Here is a 20,468-nt window from a genome sequence, read left to right on the forward strand (position 1 = left end):
TTGAGTAAAACAACTGGCAAGCGGTATGTTTTGCAGATGAATCACAAGTGTTACAATTTATGTTTGCTATGGTAGTAAAACAAATTATTTAGAGCACTACTGTGAAATACCAATCAGTCTTTCGAGTTAACTGCATGATAACCCCTTTAGAAACAATGATCACTACTAGTGTCAAAGTTATCTGCTGACAGCAAAAGTTATTTATACACTTACTCGCTATTCTGTACGAGAGCAAACCGAAATCTTGATTCCCAAATCCCCCAAACACTGGAAAACTCCAAAGCTGTCATTTCTCTAATTGTTATGGTAATTAGAATGCCAGTGGTAATGAACTACAAAACAATTTTAGGATTGCTCAATAAAAGTTCCCTCATTTTCCCCGCCATTAGAGTTCCCACCTCTAATCACTTCTGATTTTATTCTTCCACATTGAGGAAAACCACTGCTCAGACTGACTCCAGCAAATTCGAGGCTGAGTTTTCTCCTCAGTAAAAGCAGTGATTATTTAAAGAGATGAGAGGATGCATAGTATTTACCAAAGTTCCTATTGCTTTGCCATTTATATAACAGTCAACATCGTGAGAATAATATGTTGGAGTGCTGGATTCACACCCATAGATTTTGTCCTGTTTTTTCCTTTTCCTCCTAATTAACACAGAATTAAAAAGGAGACATTTTCAACCTATATATAGCATATCTGCATTAAATTGTTTATTATAATAGTAGGGAGGGGCTTCTCATTCACGTTCTCATAAATATGAATGCAACTCTCTCCTCCGTGTGAGAGATCACTGCATAATGAATGGAGTACAGCATCCAAAAAGAATCTCAAAGTGTTGGCTTCTTTGTATTTTCTACATGCTATTTTAAAAATTCATTCTCATAAAATGTGTCCTATAGCGTATTTTTATTTAGCAAATTGTATTGTAGCCCCATATTTCAATAGCAGCATTTGGTCCCATTTACAATATCTGCAGAGCATGTAGGTTCATCCAGAATGAAAGCTGCAGATGACAAGTCTGTGCCTTAAAGTACTGTTGTTGTCTTATATTACTATATAAAGTGCAGTAATGAACATGAGTGATTTACATTCTGGTGCTCTATTTATTATCTATCATTGACTTCCGTATGAAAAGTGTTTAGCTTACAACTCAAGATTTTCCTAAGTGTCAGCATTATGCACTCAGCATGATATCTAATAATCCAGATGTACTCCTTCTGTTTCATCCAGTACATCATTCATCACCAACAATAAAGAAATCCAGAATCAGAACATAGTTGGTAATTTCGCTGACGTTGCATGAGACAGAACAGATTAGTCTCTGGTCTTCTACAGCTATGATAATCATGCAGTGCTGACAGAAATACAAACATGATTTTGCTAAGATTCTAGCTGCAACTTTGATCAAGTACATGCAATAACAAGCTGTCATTTTTACCAGACAAAAAATGCCATACCTGTCATTTATGCAGATGGTAGTGTGCTATATTGCCAGGTGAAATTTCATCACAATTAGGAGTGTTGAAAAAAATGTGGTTCAGTTCTACCAAATGTCTTCAGTCAGATTTGCTCAGTTCTTTCAAACAGAAGATACACTAAATGAGGATTAGCTTTATGCAATTGCAGGAAGACGACAAATCCTCTTAGGACAAATCCTGGAATATAGGAGACTTCACTCAGTTTCTTCCTTGGCCTGAAGACAGTCAAATTTGTAACTTAACTCCCATAAGGACAGCCTAACTCCTTGCCAGTGGGTACATGTATTGTTGGTGCTGTCCCAGGTTGCACAAATAATTAAGCATTCTTTATCAGCAGGATAAAAATCTGGAAATTACACCTTTCAGAACAGCTTCCGCACCAGGAGACCCGAGCCTTTCTCTCACCTTCTCCAGCTCAATGAATAAAAGTTAAGACTTTCAGGCAGTGTAGAACAGGCCCTCCTTTAGCAGGACATTTCAGAGACCATTTCAGCTTAATGGTTAGGGTTGTTTGAGGAAGCTGCTAGAATTCTTTCTTCCAGTTCGTGTTGGAGAAAAGAAACATAGACAGACTGACAGAGACAGAGAGAGAAAAAGAGAATCACGCTCCTGCCTAGTAACTAGGACAAACACCTGGATTCTCGTCCTTGCTGCAAAGTGAAAGAGGACAAGAAGGACAAAAAACTTCCCTGTCCACTCATCTCCACCCCCATAATGTTTTATTAGCATGGAGCTCAGAGCTTCCTCTTGGAGGCTGAGGTTGAAATCCTGTGAAACAGAGCATCCAAGTCTCATAACTTCAGTGAGTGTCTGGGCTACTGCACCATTTGAAGAAAGCAGAGTACATCCAGTGTTATCTCTGCTTCCCAAAATCTGTCAGTCTAGTCCATTGGGCCTTTTATTTTCCTTACAAGTAAAATATCTTGGTAATGTTCAGTTAGTACATGTCATGTAGAAACAAAAAGACATGTGGGGAGAAAAGGGCAGACAGAGAATTTGGGGGGATTTTGGCAAATGGAAAAAAATATAAATGTATAATGCAAACTGATTCTTTTACCCTGGTATTTGAAAACATTTACAGGCTTCACCAATGGGACTATAAATAGAGGAAATTCAGCTTTACAGGCAAAACTTAGAAATTAATGATATTATCTCCTCAAAACTTTGCTATACAAATAATATAAAACAGAAAGATGAGGTAATTAAACCTCAAAATCCTATAGAGTAATAAAGGAATTTATAGCTTTTGGTTATAAGAACTACAAACTGTGCTGACATATCTGTGTCATTTACTATGAAGAATATCATGTGGCAATGCTGGTTGGTTGTGTCTTATGTAAGACCCAGATAGCAGCATGGTCACTACCTTATTTTTAGGACAAAGAGTAAACCTACAGCTGTTTTGAAAGTTATGCACAGCCCTCACATGAATATTCTTTACTTTTGCTAGGGAATACTTTATAAGAACTTTCAGAGCAGAAGAGACGCAGGGTTTGTCCAGAAGCTTTTAGACCATTAAAACCCACAGCCTGTAAAACCATAAGCAGAATCTAACTCATCGCACAGGCCACATCACCACTAACATCCCAACGCTGATCAAACAGAATCATCTCCTCACAGTTCCCATACTAAGCAGTCAGCCTCAGAAAGGTCCCAAGAATCACCAAGAACTCTGTTCCCTAGAGCACAAGAATTACACTTAATTCCTTAATTCAATCACTCCAAAAATCTTGCTCAAAAACAAGTTTCACAGCGTCTCTCAAAGGTCAGCCAATGTAGGCAATTTTGGACTAAGGATGGGAGTTAAACCACAAGGAGTCCTCACAGAAGCTTGTTTGCTCTGTACTAGAAATGAGAAGAGATTTAAGAACCTGACCAAGACAAATTACCAGATCTTGATATCAGTAGGTATAAACTCCCAATAATCATGGGAATGAAGAGTTGAACAACCACTTGTAGCTGTCTTCTCAAGAACTAGATCTGATCAACAACAAAGTAGAGACAGGTATTCCTGGTAAAGATCCTGGCTTGCAGAACTCATCACCTAGGAAAGGCAACCCGAGCTCCTCAGGCTTTCACACATACTCCTAAGCCACTCACTCCAGCTGAGAAGTCTGTGGGAGCTGGAGATGCAAACCTCATTTGCTTTCTCTTCTGTTTTCCTATTGCTCAATCACTTTGAGCTGAACTATATTTCAAATATTCTCTAGCTGTGTACCACAGATGACTTGCTAGACTCTTCAAGACTTTGTGTTTACATTTGGAGAGCGTGATATTCATGCCTTGTGCCATTTAAGACAGCCCAACATAATTAATCTGCAAGAAGGAAGGCGCTTCAGTGATACTTCTTCATGGGAGATGATAAGTGAAGAAAAGCATGCACATTGGATGTGTTGTTTTTTGATTCCCACTGTTGAGGGGGGCAGGGGGGGGCAGGAAGGAGAGAGAATCCAAACAGAAGATTTCAGTCAGAGTAGCCTAGATGAGACTTTGAAGCCAAGGACTATTACAACTTGGAAACAGATGCTGAGATGCAATATATGCCAGTTTCTTAGATAAACTGTTAACTGGATATAGAATTATTCTGCCAAAAAGCCAGTCTAGCAAAAGTTACAAAACTGGGATTAAATTGGGAAATTTGTCTGGAGCTGGTAATGAGTGCCAAACAGAATTATGTTTTCATACAGTATATGAGAATCAACCTTCAAATAAAGTTCTTCTAGCCTTTCTATTTGTGGTAATTTCCATGGGTTACTATGCTAACATCAGATTATTTTGATGCTTCTACTCACTGTTAGCACGTATTTTCACTAAGATCTGAATCCTGCTAAAGTCAACAGCAAGCTAGGTTTTAACAAGATAGGTTTTAACTTCAACAGATCCAGGATTTTAGAACATGTATTTACACACAAAGATGCTTAGACAAATACAGGAATTACTACAGTCTGCGCAATTCCCCTTTTTGCCAGAAAGGTTCACAGGTAGCAGAATGGCCCAGGAGCTAGATTACTTGATTCAAGATCTAGCAGACCATGACCCAACTCTCTGCTCTGTCACAGATTTTCTATGTTACCTTCAGAGGTCACTTAGCTTATTTAGGCCTCAGTTTCCCATACGTAAAATGCAGGTAACAGCCCTGCCCTGAAGGGTGACTTGCTGTCAGGTGCTCAAAAAGTGATGGTGACGGGGCCAAACAGATTGATCACCAAGACAAAATTACATCAATCTGTACCTTCAACAAGACCTGCATTGAGAGAAGATTTTGTTTGCCATACTGGTCAAATTACAACCACCCAGCAGCACACACAATATTGCCAAGGCAGTGCAAAGGCTAGCAACTCCCCAGAAGAGAAGTTGCATTTCACTTCTCCATCTGCCCCAAATTTCCACTAGAACTTGTACGACTTTTTTTTTTTTTTTTCCCTTTTGAGTTAACTTTCTTCTAGCTCACTCCTGCAGAACAGGTCACTGTGGCATTGGATGAGCGCCAGTGATGGCAGGAGGGATGTGTGGGAACATATAAGTATGAGCAGGGAGGGAAGTGGGCGAATGCTGCTGTTAGCCCAAGCTGGCAACTAAACTGGTTCAGCTACGTTGTCAAACCATATACTGAATACACTACATGTCTCTGTGGCAATAACATCGAGCAGCTCGCTCACAAGGTGCTACTAATGACTAGAGAAAAATGGTACAGAACTGCCTAAGACACATATTTACCAGGACATTTCCTGGCTTTGGTCTGGCCAGTTTTAAGTCTTTTACCCTTCTAGCTATACCCTGACAATATTAATGCAACAACCACTGCCTACTCCTCTTTTGCTAAGGCACGTTTGTGAAATACCCAGGTTTCAAATGTTGCAGTCTACTCAGCATATACAGATACAGATAATTACATACAATTGCAACATATATGTCATATATATTCTAATTTCTACAGAATATTTACAATTCTATATAGGAGCTTGAATTTTACAGGTTTCTAGCTGGGAGATAGCACAATTTTAAATATCTGGCTACTATATTAAACAAGTGTGTGAATTCCTGTCTGTAAAAACTTCATGTTCCAGAAAAGTTGCCAAAAAGCAGCTGAAACCCTACATTTTTGACCCCAAACCAGAGCTTGAACCTTTGTATTCTTTCCTCTAGTCTCCTCAGTATGCTGAACTGCAGCCTAGTTTTAACATTGCGCCCAGTGATCACGTTGACTTGTTCTTTGTGTGACACTTTACGAAATACTTGTCTGAACCACAACCACAAACACTTTGCCCTACTCCAATTATGTAATCACATTCAGAAATAGTTTTATGGCTTATGTGGTAAAAACAGTTCTTCAGAAAGCAATATTAACAACTATTTTCTGTTCTTCCTATTCTTAGAAGAAAATTTTCCAAACAGGCAAGAAACTCCAAGATTATATTTATTCTCTATACAACTATGTATTTCCACTTATTTCAGAGATTCCTGTTCTTTATAAGAAGTTTAGTGTAATAACTTCAGTCTATGTACGTTGGTGTTAAAATTTGGTGTGTAAATTTATATAAGCATATATACGCACACTGAACGACACATTAAGAAAGACAAAGACTGAAGTATGAGCACAACACACAGGCAAAACTTTGGGGCTGTGATAACCTTAACTTTGTTATTTTCTAATTTAAAATATATTTTTGAATATAACTCCTTAAAATGACCAGTCCAAACACATGCAGCCAGCCTGCACAGTTCTTAGCCAAAGACTGTTGTGTTTGCATGGAAACACAATGACTCGTGGCTTCCATGGGCAGAGAAGCAGCTGCCAGTAATGACAGCCCAGTGTTGACAGTAGAGCAATATGCATTTGTTCTGACAAACTGCTGCTTTTATTTTAAACCTTTTTCTGTGTAGGCATATATATCCAGAGCCACATACACTCAAGAAATGTAAGAGAAAACCTGTCCATGATTAACTTCAAAATGGCCCATGAGATGCATCCCTTCCTCTATCATATTTTTTTCTGCAAGCAGTCACATGAAAAGGAAGAACTGCCCATATTTCTTGACGAAGTAAAGTTTGTAAGAAGTTAGTATCTTCAGCACATCAGTCAGGAAAAAATATATGCACTGTGTTCACAGAAAGCTTTTTCAGAGATAAAACAGACGCAAGAAACATGAGGTTAATTACAGTTTGGAAAATAATACCTTTAAGTTTAGTTTATGTTAGTTGGTTGGACAACTTAAGACAAACCTGTACCTCTGGAGTAGAGGACATAAAAGGCATGAATTGTCTCTACCTATTGGTTTCCATCTGTAAGCCATCATGGCTATAGCAACGCTACACTATTAATTTCTTATTACATACCATGACTTCTTTTGGACAGCAATGAAGCTGAAAAAAAAAATCAGTATGAAAAACTGCTGACTAAACTATCTAAAAACAATACTGGACTCTCCACTAGCTTGCAGTATTTCATTGCCTTTTAACTCCACTCTGTAGCATTTTGTTCTGGAGTCAACACCTCACTCATTAACATGATGCCTTGAAAGTATAATGGTAATGCCTTCCTAGCCCCATTACTTCCCTCTGCTAGAGAACACCATATGATGAAAAACTCACTCCAGGGACCAAGCAATGATTCTCCAGTCTTCAACTATACCGTTAACGAAGTATTAAAAGTACAATACTACCTTTTTAATTTGAAACATTATTCTTGTCATCAGCAATTTTCATTTCCAAAACCTGCTTTTGACACAGTCACCAGAAAATTGAAGTAAAGAAAAATTTGATCTAGAAATTAGTTACATCATTCTGAAAAAAGTAATCGCATTCATGCTTTGTAGGTCTAATGAAACATGCATATAGCTCAATAAAGTTAAAGACTGTATACAACTAAGATGGCAGATGTCCAGTGGCAGATTTATGTACTGCCATAAAAGAACGATGTTAACTGCTGGTAAGGTTCACAGGGCACTAAATAACTGGTCTGCTGACTTCCAGATTATGCAGATTGAACGGTTTTGTATGCGAAGCAGATGCAGGCCCCCTTAATTTTTATTCCTTTGTTCTTTATTATGTTGCGCTTTAAAACTAAAAGGTGTTGGCTCTTGCAAAAGCCCTCTTCCAGTTTCTAGTCTTCTAGACTACTGCTTTCAGATTGCTATCTGACTCTGAGAAGTCTTAACACTTTTCATCCCCACTCATTCTACTCTAACTGGAGTTCAGATTTGCCTTCTCCAAGTAAAAATTCTTCACAGATTTACTGTATCTAGCTTCTGAGATAACCAATTTGTGAGTCACTTCACCTACTCTGTCCGGCAGCCCTGTTGCCCTCTAAACGTATAGAACACTTGAAAAATGACTTATCTTTACAAAGGGAATAACAGTGCTCAGAAGTGCTCAAATATGATAAATGAGAAACAAGTATGCAAAACAATACATTTAGCTTTATAACTATGCTGTCATATAACCAACATCCAAAAATAATTACATAATTTTTGAGAGGTTCATTACACAAGAAACAGTGACATGTTTAAACAGGCAGAAATGAGACTGTACTATACTTGCTACGTTGCCCTGACCATTATTCCTGTAACAAATCATTAAATGATGGGAAGGGAAGGAGGGAAAGAGATTACCCCTACCTTAATTAATCCTTAATTAGCCTCCATATTTCCAAAGGACACAGCATGTGAAATCCCTGACAACAAATTCATTCTTAGAAGAATTACATACATTATCTTCAGGTCCTACTAGCAAATTCAGACACTCAAGGTAATCCTTTCTCAGTAGGTCAATTTTTTTTCCACGGATTTTGCTCTCTGCTGCCAAGAACTACCTAAACAACATGAAGGAAACTATTGTAAGTTCTCAAAGAAGTGGAAGGAAACAAAGCTCCACATATATTAAATATGTTCTTCAGTACATTGGTTGCAACAAAGTATTTAGGTTTGAATTCCTTAATTTTGGGGAGACTCTAGAAACAAAGTGTGACTGCAGTACATTTTGGTGACATGGCTGCTGCTTGGAACATAGCAGTCACTCTCTTATTTTTACTTGATTCTTCCTTCCTAAAAACACATAGGCCTTTTCTCAGTATCAAGGGTAAAAGACTGATTGCTTAACTTTCCCTTGGAACACTATAACCAGCTCTTGCCATCTAAATGTAAAAATGATAGCTTTGGTTGGTCAGAAATCAGAGAATCTTTGGGTTTACACTGGTTTAACTGAGATTAGAATTTGATCTATTAAAGCAATTTGTTGAGACATGCTGCGTGAAAGAAAAAAAAGCTCAGTAAGATGAAACTTGATAAGGCTGTCTGCTGATCCCCAGCTGTTGGACAGCCCACAGAGCAAACAAAGCCAACTAAGAGAGTGGATGATACCATCTAGTGGCTGGCTCCCACCCTTTGGCGCATGGCTGGCACACTTCTACAGACCTCAGGCTCAAAAAACTCCTGCTTGGCAAAGCTGTACTCGCAGCGGTACTTTTGAAGAATGTATCAGAGAGCAGAGTGTCCCTGTCAGAGTGGAGGGAGAGTGTTAAAGGTAAGGAAGGTATCTTGAAGGGGGGACCCAGCGATTTAAGCTCCCTGTGAACGCTCCTGTTACCTTGTAATTACTGGCACGGCTCCAGAGCTGTGTGGAAGGAACAGCCCTGCAGCATCGGAGAAGAAGAGAGGAGTGGAGGGAGGACTCAGTTTCCAGTAAAGAGAGTTCATTCATCAAAGTCCTTTCCTCCCTGCTTTGAGCTGTCTACCTTTTCCTACCATAGCTAATCTTTACTAGACCTGACCTTACAGCAACCCCCCCAAAAAAAACTTTAGATGAAGACACCGATATACAACATCTACCATTACAGTACCAAAATCAGGTATTTATTCCACCATGGCAACTTCCAACTTTTTTTACTTTGTGCCTGCCATGTTTTCTGCCTCTCACACCCACGTCTCACAGACCCCTGTCTCCTCAGAACTCCCTGTAACCTCTCAACCTTTGGCCATTTCTGTCTCCTTGGTCTCCTGAAGAAATCAGAAATTTTGTCAGCTAAAATTTTGAGCTGCCTCTCCATCTTTGCTCCTTACTATTTGGGAACTACTGGTCATCAGCATAACCAGCAGTATGATGGAATGGCTTAATGATCAGGGATGTAAGTCCCAGTGATTTGGGATCTTTGCTGGTTCTTTAACTTTCTGTAAGATTTCAGACAAGATGCATTTTCTGAACCTTGCTTTTTCAGCAAATGGAATATATCTAAGGACAGGCTACCTCCTTATTTACTGTTCACCAGTTTCTAAAATTCTACTTTAAAATTGAGAATTCTACTTTTGGAATTGCTTAAGTATTTCTCTTCCAAGCCACAGATCATTTCCTTCCTATAACAAAGCAATGAAACCCACTGTAATAGCACTATCTGACAGATTAAAGTGAGATTCTGAAGACCCAAGCTTGCCACAGAAGTAGAATAAAACATAAGCCTGCTCTCAAAGATGTCAGTGCCCTTCAACAGGAGCAGGAATGCAAGCTCTGGATTTACAAACTGCATAAATCCAGGTCTGAGCAAGCCGATTTGGTTACTGCTACAGGCCTACATATGGTAATACAAGCTTCCCCACAATACAGTTTATAATGACTTAAGCAAGATATTCCTGCAGCTCTCTATCTTAGTGTAGCGAGGCAACATCTGCTACCAGCAAAGTCCATTCAGGTGTATCTATAGTGCTCCATCATGCCCAGGATAAACATTGGTTTGGTGTCAAAACCTGAAGCTGGCTGTTGGTCTGAAGCTTCACATATCACAGCAAGAGATATCTGGTCAAATGCCTCTTGGTCTAGACAAGACATCCTCATGCAAAACAGCTAAGTAACGAGAGGTTTCTAACTGACTTCACAGGATTAGGAGGAGGCTCATAATCACATCAAACTATCTGGAAATGGTCATTTATGTAGGAATATACTCGTTTTCTTGCAACATCTGTTTAATCTTCTAAGGATTTTAATGTGGTATGTTTTGCTTACTCGGTTAAAACAGGTAGAAATCTGGTCAAGTTATAACCTGAAGGTAAATTACTCTGAAAATATTTCACTTTCTTCCTAGCTTTCTCTTCTAGTAGGTACAGTTTTCCTTATTTAATTCTGAATTGATATATATAGCAGTCTTCATTTTTATAATTTGCTGACTAATATTTGAACACAAAATCCTCAAAATTTGGTATATTTTAATGATCTTTTTTGATCAACAGTGTGCAAGAACATAGTTTTTTCATAGGGACTTAGAGGAGGAATTGCGTGTTTGATTTTTTAGCTGCCTTTGAAAAAACTCAGTTTCCTTAGTTACATTCTGAAAACTTAAGATGCAGTGAGAATCTGTGTCTGCTGACCAAATTCAGACTGTTTCAATGTGTTCTAGTTTATGTAGGCTTTTTTATTTTCACTTATGTTAGAATTAGTCTAAAAGTGCAAATGACTGCAAATACCACAGAATACGACTCATCTTGTTCAGAACTGTGCCTCTTTCACTCTGCAGGAGTACAGGATTTCAAGCTTTGAGCAGAGGCTGATGAACGAAATAGAATTTCGCCTTGAACGCACCCCGGTGGATGAATCAGACGATGAAGTCCAACACGAGGAAATTCCTACAGGCAAATACATAGCACCGATCTTTGATAAGAGACTCAAGCATTTTCGGGTAATGGAAGGATCTCCTATTACTTTCACTTGCAAAATAGTTGGAATACCTGTTCCCAAGGTAGGTCATTCTCTCTGTTAGCAGTAAAAGAATAAAAATCAACTACCCGCTATTTTCTAGACATCCCTCTGGAAAGCCTCACTCCTAAGAACATGGCTTTGTGGAGAGAGCTCTAAAACAAATTATTTGCCCCCCCCCCCCCGCTTTCTAAAGTATCAGTATCTGCTCCTGAGCATGTATCAGGCCTTGATGTACTGTATGGACTGTCTCACAACCACCTGACACCAAGAGAAACAGAACTTCATAAACCCCCAAAAGATTAACTTCTCAGAAAGATGAGAACTGATCTGAGATAACCAGTAATGTGCCTATAGCCAAGAAAAGAGGACCCAGCAGGCCCAACTCTGTAAAGGAGATATGCAGCTTTCCGAGTTCAACCTGGAATCATTCTATTTCACATTGTAACTGATCTGCAAATTTTATAATATTCTAAAATTTTTAATAGCAGTTGGTCAACTTTTGTCACATTCTTATCTGCATTTTTTTCTAGTCACCATTCCACTACAGAGCAAGTGTTAAGTCACTGGGGGGGGTCTGATCACTACAGGTATACTGGTTCAAGGATGGCAAGCAGATTTCAAAGAAAAACACACATTTCAAAATGAACAGAGAAGAAGATGGTACATGTTCTTTACATATTGAAGCTTCTACTAATGATGATGATGGCAACTACACAATTATGGCTGCAAACCCACAAGTAAGGTGTTTTATTTTCCTCTACAAAAATGCTCGTTTCACCTTTTTGTAATATATGTTAATAGGAGCACAGATTGGGCCACCTAGTCTGACATCGAGTGGTGACTATATAAAAAATCAGATGCTTCAGAAGAGAGGAGAGGAAACCATGTAATGAAGAATGATGAAACGACTCCCCTATTCTTACACATCCCAGTCACCATCATTACGGACCTTTTTTCACATTAATAACTCCTGCCCTATTTTCTGACCCCCCTGCTGTTGCTGATAGATACCTTTTGAGGTGTGGTGACAAGACAGACATGATATTTCAGGCAGAAGAAATACGGCAAGGGGAAACAAAAAGTTACATCAAATTTGGAAGTGTTACCAAATACAATTACTCTTTATCTAGGATGTGAAGATGTGGATCTGCAAATAGCCTCATCCCCTAATACCATTCTCCTTCACCCTATGTGCTAGCATAGCTGTTTATTTAGCAGTACACCCAAGTAGATCAGGCAACTTTTTCCAGTTTAAATTTTCCCTTTCTTCTCAATTATATTTCAGGCCAACTACTTTTCAATTTCTGCGTGGCTGCATGAGCGACTATGCTAGTACAAAGTTACTAGCAGACAGTACCTGTGGAGGCACAGTAGCAGGCAGGAACAAGCAGGGACAGACACTGCTTAAGCTGGTGTACACAGCACTGCTGCTAAATGCATTGCCACAGCCTGGAAGAGTGAGAAACACGCTGCTTTAGACACACAAAGAAACCCCTGCCTCAACTGCACTCCACTGCATGCTAATAGCATTTGCTTTGAAAAAGTAATATTCACACTATAGTTCAGTTACTTTATAAAAATAAATCCTAACACACTGTAAATGTTAAATATTTATACTTTAAAATGAAATGAGTTATTAACCAACTATTAATTCTGTTTCCATTGTGATTTGCAGGGGAGAATCAGTTGTTCAGGCCACCTGATGGTTCAGGGTATCCCTGTTCGGGGCCGAATATCAACAATTCAGCCTCACAGGTAAAAGGAAAGACAAGTCCTTCAGACCCTCTTTATGTTTTTTACTGAAGGCATTCAAAATAACTAGCTACTGTACTTCAATGCACTCTGTACTTCAGTTCTCAACCATAAAATGGAAATAACAGCAGCAGTTCCCTCCCAACAGGTCACTTCTAGAATGTAATATTTTTGAAGGTCATCTTAAATGCAGTGAAGTTTAAGTTTAAAGTATTGTTGCATTTACCTGTTGCAGTGGAGTTAAAGGCAAGGGATGGATTAGCAAGATGAAATTCAGCCAAAAAAGCAAAAAAGAAGTGAAGGACAGCTTGGAAATCCAACAATATTACATGATATAGTTAATTTGATAATCTTTCTAAGTGGAAAATAGGCAAGTACTAAATTACAATCAGTCCATTTCTTTCTGCCCTTTTATTTAACTCAAGCTATCTGTTCATCCTTTTCCACAATTTCTTCCTTTTTTTAAGCAATAGGGAAAACTTGACTTCCTAACATAAACATGCAATTTTTGTGTTGCAGAACACGACCCCGGGTGCCAGAAGGAGACAAAGAGGCAGTTCAAGAACGTTTTTTCAGGCCATACTTTCTACAGGCTCCAGGTGACATGGTAGCACATGAAGGGCGACTTTGTAGGTTGGATTGTAAGGTATTAACTGCTTCCTCTCTTCATTCTTACTTTCCCTGCCTCTGTATGTGTATTGCTAGGTGTCTTGGTGCACGCATGAACACCTTCTGTTGAAGTTTTAATGTTTCATTTTTTAAAATTATTTCTTATTGCCATTGTCTCTGAGCTGATTCAGGGGATTTCTTTTCAACACATGCTATATGGAATGAAGAACATAGAAATAGAAGGTTCACTTAAAAGGTTGTTCAAATTACTAGGTATGTTCACCATGTCCTTTACCAGTCCTAACTCCAGAAGTTCATCTGGGAATAACAGGTCCTTCTGCTCCATTATCAGACTCTTGAACATAATGCAGAATAGCACAAAACCATGAGAAAGAGAGGATTCAGCATGTTGTATTCTGTTCAAACAAATGTTCCCATTGTGTTAGACTGAATTAGTGAAGATTAATACTCCCTGAAAAGAGGGAACAGAGCCCAGTTCATTTTATGCTTCCCCAGCATGCACAGATGCAGAGCATCCCCATTTACACATTCAAATCCCCACATGAGAGAGTTGTCAGAGGTTAGAGTACACGCAGTGGACATCCTGTTACTGAACAGCTTTAAGAAACTCATCTGCTTCAACATATTTTGGTAGTCCCTCTATGTCCCAGTAGCACAGCAATGGTGGTAGTGCTGACACTGACCTCTTCCATGCTCCAGAATGTCTCCTACCCTGAAGAGGGTAGAAGCTCTGAAGCAGAAGTTAATGCCCTAAAATGAACGAGATTCATTACTACTCAATTTACGATGCAAAGTTTACTAGGGAGCATGCCAAAGAATTTGGTTATTCTTAGCTCTGCTATCCTGGCAGAGCTTGTGAAGCCCTAAAGCATGTCTGGTATTGCACAAACCTGGAAAACAGCAGTCCTCGTTCAGGCAAGTTTCACTTCCCTCTTTCTCTGGTTTGTAGAATATTGTTTGGAAAGCAATATTTTAGACATGAGAAAGCACTTCTATTTATTGGAAAGATCTTTAAGACTATAATACAGTCTACTAATCTTTCTAAAAAATACTTAATCTATAGTGTTCTAAAGCATGTAAGTTTAACAGCTACAAAGAACTATAACATTCTTCATCAAATTTTACAAAATATAGAGTCATTTGTATAGAACTCTTTTTCATCTCTATTATACTCTGTAGTGGTTTAGAACCAGGGTTTTGATTTATACTCGGCACTAAAAAAAAAGAAAACTAGCAGATTACTAGGAGTCTTTTGTGAATCTGAAGTATAACCAAGTTTCTTCCTTTCTGACTAAGAAGAATGTAGGCATCTCATATACTTGTTTCTCCTGGGATTATGTTGCTTGTTTGTTTTCTGTTTTTCTCCCTTTTGGAACTAATCAGCAGAAAAACAGAAGTTGAGAAATAAAGAAAAAATCTTTCTGTTCTGGATTCTGACATCATTCAGATGGTATCTGAAAAAAGGCATATGAATTTACTAAAATCTATTTGTCAGTCTGACATTTGTCTCTAGCTGTTTTACTGTCTGTTAGGTGAGTGGGTTACCAACTCCAGACCTGACGTGGCTTCTAAATGGCAAACCTGTGCTACCAGATGGCACCCACAAGATGCTGGTCAGAGAGACTGGAGTTCACTCTCTGCTTATTGATCCTCTCTCACAAAATGATGCTGGGACTTATACTTGCCTTGCCACTAATAAAACAGGACAAAATTCATTTAGTCTGGAGCTCACCGTTGTAGGTAAGAATCATTGAAAAACTAGTCACAATGATGAAGTTATTTGTACGTGCTTCTTCAAACTTACCGTACTTGGTTTCCCTACAGACAAGCATAAATAAATAGTTAATCCACTGATAGTAGGAGAGTTCAACAGCTATAAAACTCATCTAATGAGGGGAAATGGGCCTGGCACTCAGTCAATAGGTGCACTCCTTTTATTAACAGAGGGCTGTAAGAATTTTGTCTCATCATCACTTTACCACTTTTGTCTTGGCAAAATGACATTCTTAATTTTCTCCGAAGAAAATGCTTAGGGTTAGAATTCATAACATATGTTGAGGTCTCCTAGATTTCAGTCCCAGTTTTATTAGTTTAAAAATGTTCTGAAATATAAAAATACAAATCTGAATACTGTTTTTTAATAAAGCCTTACAAGATGTGAGATATTGAAATTCACAGATCTGCCATTAATTTCCTGCAACGGTAGTTCGTTTAGCCCCATTAGATATGCATACATTCTTTTATGAACATCAGCTCTGCCTATTATTTTCTTTATGTTCCCTTACAAAGACTATGTCATGGCATGTCACTTTCCTTCCAATACCCTATTAAAAGGTCACAATCTATTTTGATATCACAAGAATAAATTTTCGTCATGTTCTTTCATAATCTTCAAAGCAAAACAAAGAATAATATACCTGTTGTTCAATAATTCTTTTTCTTTTTTCCAGCAAAGGAAGTTAAAAGAGCCCCCATGTTTTTGGAGAAGCTTCAGAACTGTGGTGTTCCTGAAGGGTACCCTGTCAGATTAGAGTGCAGAGTTGTGGGAATGCCACCCCCTATATTTTACTGGAAGAAGGATAATGAGACCATCCCATCAAACAGAGAGAGGATGAGGTATTGTGCCATCATACCCATGCTTGGAGTTTCTTGTGGCTGGACCAATTGTTTCCATGAAAACCTGTGTGATAAGTACAGGTGGTGTTCTTCTTAAAACAATTTCTTTCACCCACATAAAGTTTTAAAAAGATGGCTTCACTGTGAGGTGAACAATAGTTATTTCCTTGCTTCAGAATAAAGGCATGGAGCATAATATGCCACTGCTTCAGAAAGTGGTGATAGACCTTTCAGGCCATAGGCCTGATACAGCATATGCACCTTCTTATCAAAGATACTATGATACACTATTTTAATTCATTTTAGCACCTTATGCTCTCTCTAAACTACTTTTTCCCCACTTTAGTTCTAACGATGCATGAATTCAAACTCAGAACAGTTAGGAACATGGTTTTGAATGCCCTCGAGCATGGGATAGTAGAGAGCTTAGCATATCAGATACAGAGGCTGATAACAAAGTTTGGTCACAAACAGAGGCAAAGACTTTGATCCATGCTTACAAAATACAACAATGTTTGGGTTCAGCTCTTGCATTCAAATGCACCGCTATTTTTTAGGTTTTGCAAAAGAAAAGCTGATAAAATAATGTGCCTGGCTGTAATTAATGAGAAATTAATTGCTTTCATTTATTTTTTAAAGATTTCTACTTCAGCATAAATCTGATTTTTAATATTTTATTTCACTTGGCTCCAACTAATGATTTGATGCAGTCATTGGATCTCTGAGATCAACTTCAAGAAGTACTACATTTTTACCCACATACCCTGCAGGCTACCTGTAAAGAAAAGTGGCTCCGCAGCAGCATACCTATCACGAGGGAAAGCTTGAAAAAAATCTTTCAGTGGTCTCTCTGTCCCCACTCAGAGACTTCTGTCCCTCTCCAAAAAGCCCACCTGACTCTAATCTTCTAAAGCTTGTAGTCTTTATTCCTCTGCCTCTAGGCAGATTACTCAAGGATTTATTTCAAGTACTGGTACTTTCACAGGAATTATGGTTATACACATGCAACTACTGTAGTTAATGTAAAATGAACAGCTGTTGTAAAATGCCTCATTTCCAGTTGTTTCACAGAAGCTTAGAAAATAAGTTTTTGCTTCAGCTCAGCAGAGGAATGACTAAGGGAAACCTCCCACACCTCAGAATGCCAGGAGCTAATATCAGGCTTGTAACACCTCTGCTATTTCAGCCAGTCATGACCAGACTGCCTGGCCCAAAGGCTTCACGGAGCTCTGCACAGATCCATGTGAGCAATGGGCAGCATTGTCCTTGTTTGTCCCTGACTTGCCTCTCTATTATCTTCCTGCCTGAAGCCAAGAGACCTTTTTTCTATCATGATATGGACGTGCATGAACTTCTATAGTAGTGCACCCCCAGTGTAAGGTAAATTATGTAGTGCAGGGAGCAAAGGGTGAATGTTCCCTTTTTTATTAGAGCTGTCAGAAGCACAAAATGTCCTCTTGACCTGAAATTTTGTGGTTTGATGTTTCATTCCAGTTCATAAGGAAACAAAAATCTCAAATTTCAGAACTTCCTGCAACTTCAAGTATTCTAATGTGCTCATCTCCCACCTCTTCCTTTATAATGAGGGAAACACTTGGGTTGATACAAAGGACCAACCACAGCCTAGAGAGCAGAGGAGCCCCAGTTCTCTGATATACTACTGAATAGTTTTTCCTGGAAACTGCAGCCAGAAAGTCTTGGATCACTGAAGAGCAAAGGAAGAGAAGGGAATAATGAAGCAGCTTTCTTTTAGAGTGTTGGCTAAACAAATCTTTAAGACTTTGCCACGCAGTCATTTTCTCATGGAAAAGGGTGCCATAAGAAAGTTTTTGACCGGCTCCGGTTACCGTTGTGAAAAATATCACAACTTCGTACTAATGTTATCGGTGTTCTGTTATGTTATTCTTCCAGCTTCTGAACTAAGAAAAAATACATTATGACTCTGCAGCAGCTTTGCATGGGTTTAGTTCATTGGAATTCAATAAACAATTCCAATATTAACACATACAGGGCAACAATTCAGCTCACACTATCACACCACGGCTTTGCACAACTGAGAGGAACAAGAACAGATTTCAGCTACTCCGATCATTGGTTGAGGCCATACTGAAAGCAAACCTATTGATTATAAATGTCTTGGACTGCTACCTCTTTGAGACTAGAAGTTAGGACTTACCTATTTCGTATTAAATGTACATATTGTAAAATCTCAAAGTTGATATGCTCCTGAGAAATACTAATTCCAAAACACTTGTATTCCCAGCATGCATCAAGATGCAACAGGGTATGTCTGCCTCCTCATTCAACCTGCCAAGAAAGCAGATGCTGGCTGGTATACCTTATCTGCAAAAAATGAAGCTGGTATTGTCTCTTGTACTGCCAGACTTGACATATATGGTAGGTATTGGCCAGTAAGTAAAACAAATCAGAATTTATTTTCTTTGACTGGTCCCAGCCCTCACCTAGTTCTCAGTTTGTAAATTGCTGGTTTTGATGTGAATTAGAAATTAGTGTCACAGCATGGCCATGGCTTAATATGGCCACCAGGAAGAGGTATAATGATACAGCTAAATAACCAGATTAGCTCTCCTGCATCAGTATAAAGGCAGGTAATGAGAAAAAACTGAGGAGGAGTTTAGCACAATATTCTCTACTCCCATTTTCCACCTTCCAAATTCCCTAGACACATAATAAACATGTATTCAAGTTGAAGCTTAACTCTGTTCCCTCTGACTCATGCCTGTGCTACAGCCCTGACTTGAGATGGAACAATAAATTGCACAAAAGAAAGTAGACCCCTTCTTCTATGGACCATGTATAATGCAAACTATGCCTAATTAATGGAGACTAGTTTGTATCTAATATGTTTGTCTAGGACTCAGAAGGCCCCAGCCCAGTTCAAGAATTACAGCACATCATTTAACTACTCTGTATCTATGCAAGATGTAATAGTTAAGACAACTTATCTAGAGCAAGAGAGTACTTTGATCACTTAAGCAGCATAATAAAACAGAAATCATATTCCACAAACTGTTGGATTATAGCCATACCCTCAAAGGAAAAAAACCCCACATTTTCAACTTTATATTTCTCATTTTTTAAAAAACCCAACACTTAATTATCAGGGATAACCCCAAGTCACCAGTGCATCCCTGTTTTCCACCACCTTGTGGTGATACAGATAATAGTAATATAATGGTCAGGAGAGGGCTGGTGAGACTCTGATTCAAAAAAGGTCACATAAAATTAAAAATAATTCCTTAGGTATCTAAACATTGCAAGACATAAATTAAATTTCATATGAAGGATTCAAAGTACAAACAGGAAAAAGATGGAAAGTAAGAAATGCTTCCTGATTCCAACCACATTTTCTGAAGACTCCGCAAGTCTTACACACCAAAGGGAGTGACAGAAATAATTTTTCTTTGTGCTATTTTGAATGGACGGGGTTGGGGGATTGAAGGTGTGGTCTGATATTTGCAATTCCATGTGCAAAGAAAAAATAATGAGTGTATTGTTCAAATAGAAACAAATTGGAGGCTGCAAGAAAAAAGGAGGCTCTTTTTCAAATATTTCCAGATAGACAGGATCAAAATTCAGCATGGAAAGATATTTCCTATCAATGCTTAACACGTAGATTGTAGGTCTCCCACACTAAGCTATTCTCAGACTACTGTAGCCTGAACTTCTACCCTTTCGTTTTAATTGCTGACAGATACGTTTCTCCAGTTTGGATGCAGACCTGGAGGTTTTGTATGGATAAATACCAGAAAAGCTAACATCAATTTCCCCTTTCTGAAGTGTTTTAAGAATGATAATTATTAAGTATTATATAATAGCTAAATATTCTTACAAAATTATAATGGCATTTGTTTATATGAGAACATGTTCAATGTTACTTTTAAATTACTGAATATGTGTCTTTGGATTACATTTCTTCCAGTATCTTTTAAAAAATCTAGGAAATGTGTTACTACTTACAAGTAGTTGAAGGAAATAAAAATCGTAATCACTTCATCACAAAAATTCCCTATATTTTTACTTTGAAATTAAATACCATTAAAAAAAATAATAATCAAGAAGTCCCACAGAAGATGGAGTAACACAAAATCAGAGCCATGTCCAGTTTGTTCATCTCTGTTCATGCTATGGTATGTTTTTAGTTTTGATTGCAAGAGCTTTGGAGAAGGCTCCAAAGATTAAATGATTAAATTTTTGACTTTGTGAAAGCCATATAAGCATTGCCATTGAATAGAACAGGGATGGAATTCCATCTGTAGACTTCCATAAAAATAGTCAACATATGTAAA

At 38.3% G+C, this 20,468-nt stretch overlaps 2 protein-coding genes across 2 annotated transcripts in view; one reads left to right on the plus strand and one right to left on the minus strand.

The window, feature by feature from the left end:
• Positions 1-20,468, plus strand: part of MYPN (myopalladin) — a 47,378-nt gene that overhangs the window by 26,578 nt on the left and 332 nt on the right. The window contains exons 12-18 of the mRNA XM_049810853.1: positions 10,979-11,200; positions 11,748-11,897; positions 12,836-12,915; positions 13,432-13,558; positions 15,075-15,282; positions 15,993-16,158; positions 18,422-18,555. Coding sequence (XP_049666810.1) covers positions 10,979-11,200; positions 11,748-11,897; positions 12,836-12,915; positions 13,432-13,558; positions 15,075-15,282; positions 15,993-16,158; positions 18,422-18,555 — 1,087 coding nt within the window. The remainder of the gene's footprint in view (positions 1-10,978; positions 11,201-11,747; positions 11,898-12,835; positions 12,916-13,431; positions 13,559-15,074; positions 15,283-15,992; positions 16,159-18,421; positions 18,556-20,468) is intronic.
• Positions 1-20,468, minus strand: part of PBLD (phenazine biosynthesis like protein domain containing) — an 80,043-nt gene that overhangs the window by 12,289 nt on the left and 47,286 nt on the right. The gene's annotated exons all lie outside the window — the stretch shown is intronic.

This window comes from Accipiter gentilis, chromosome 9 (genome assembly GCF_929443795.1).
Source record: "Accipiter gentilis chromosome 9, bAccGen1.1, whole genome shotgun sequence".
NCBI lineage: Eukaryota > Metazoa > Chordata > Aves > Accipitriformes > Accipitridae > Astur > Astur gentilis.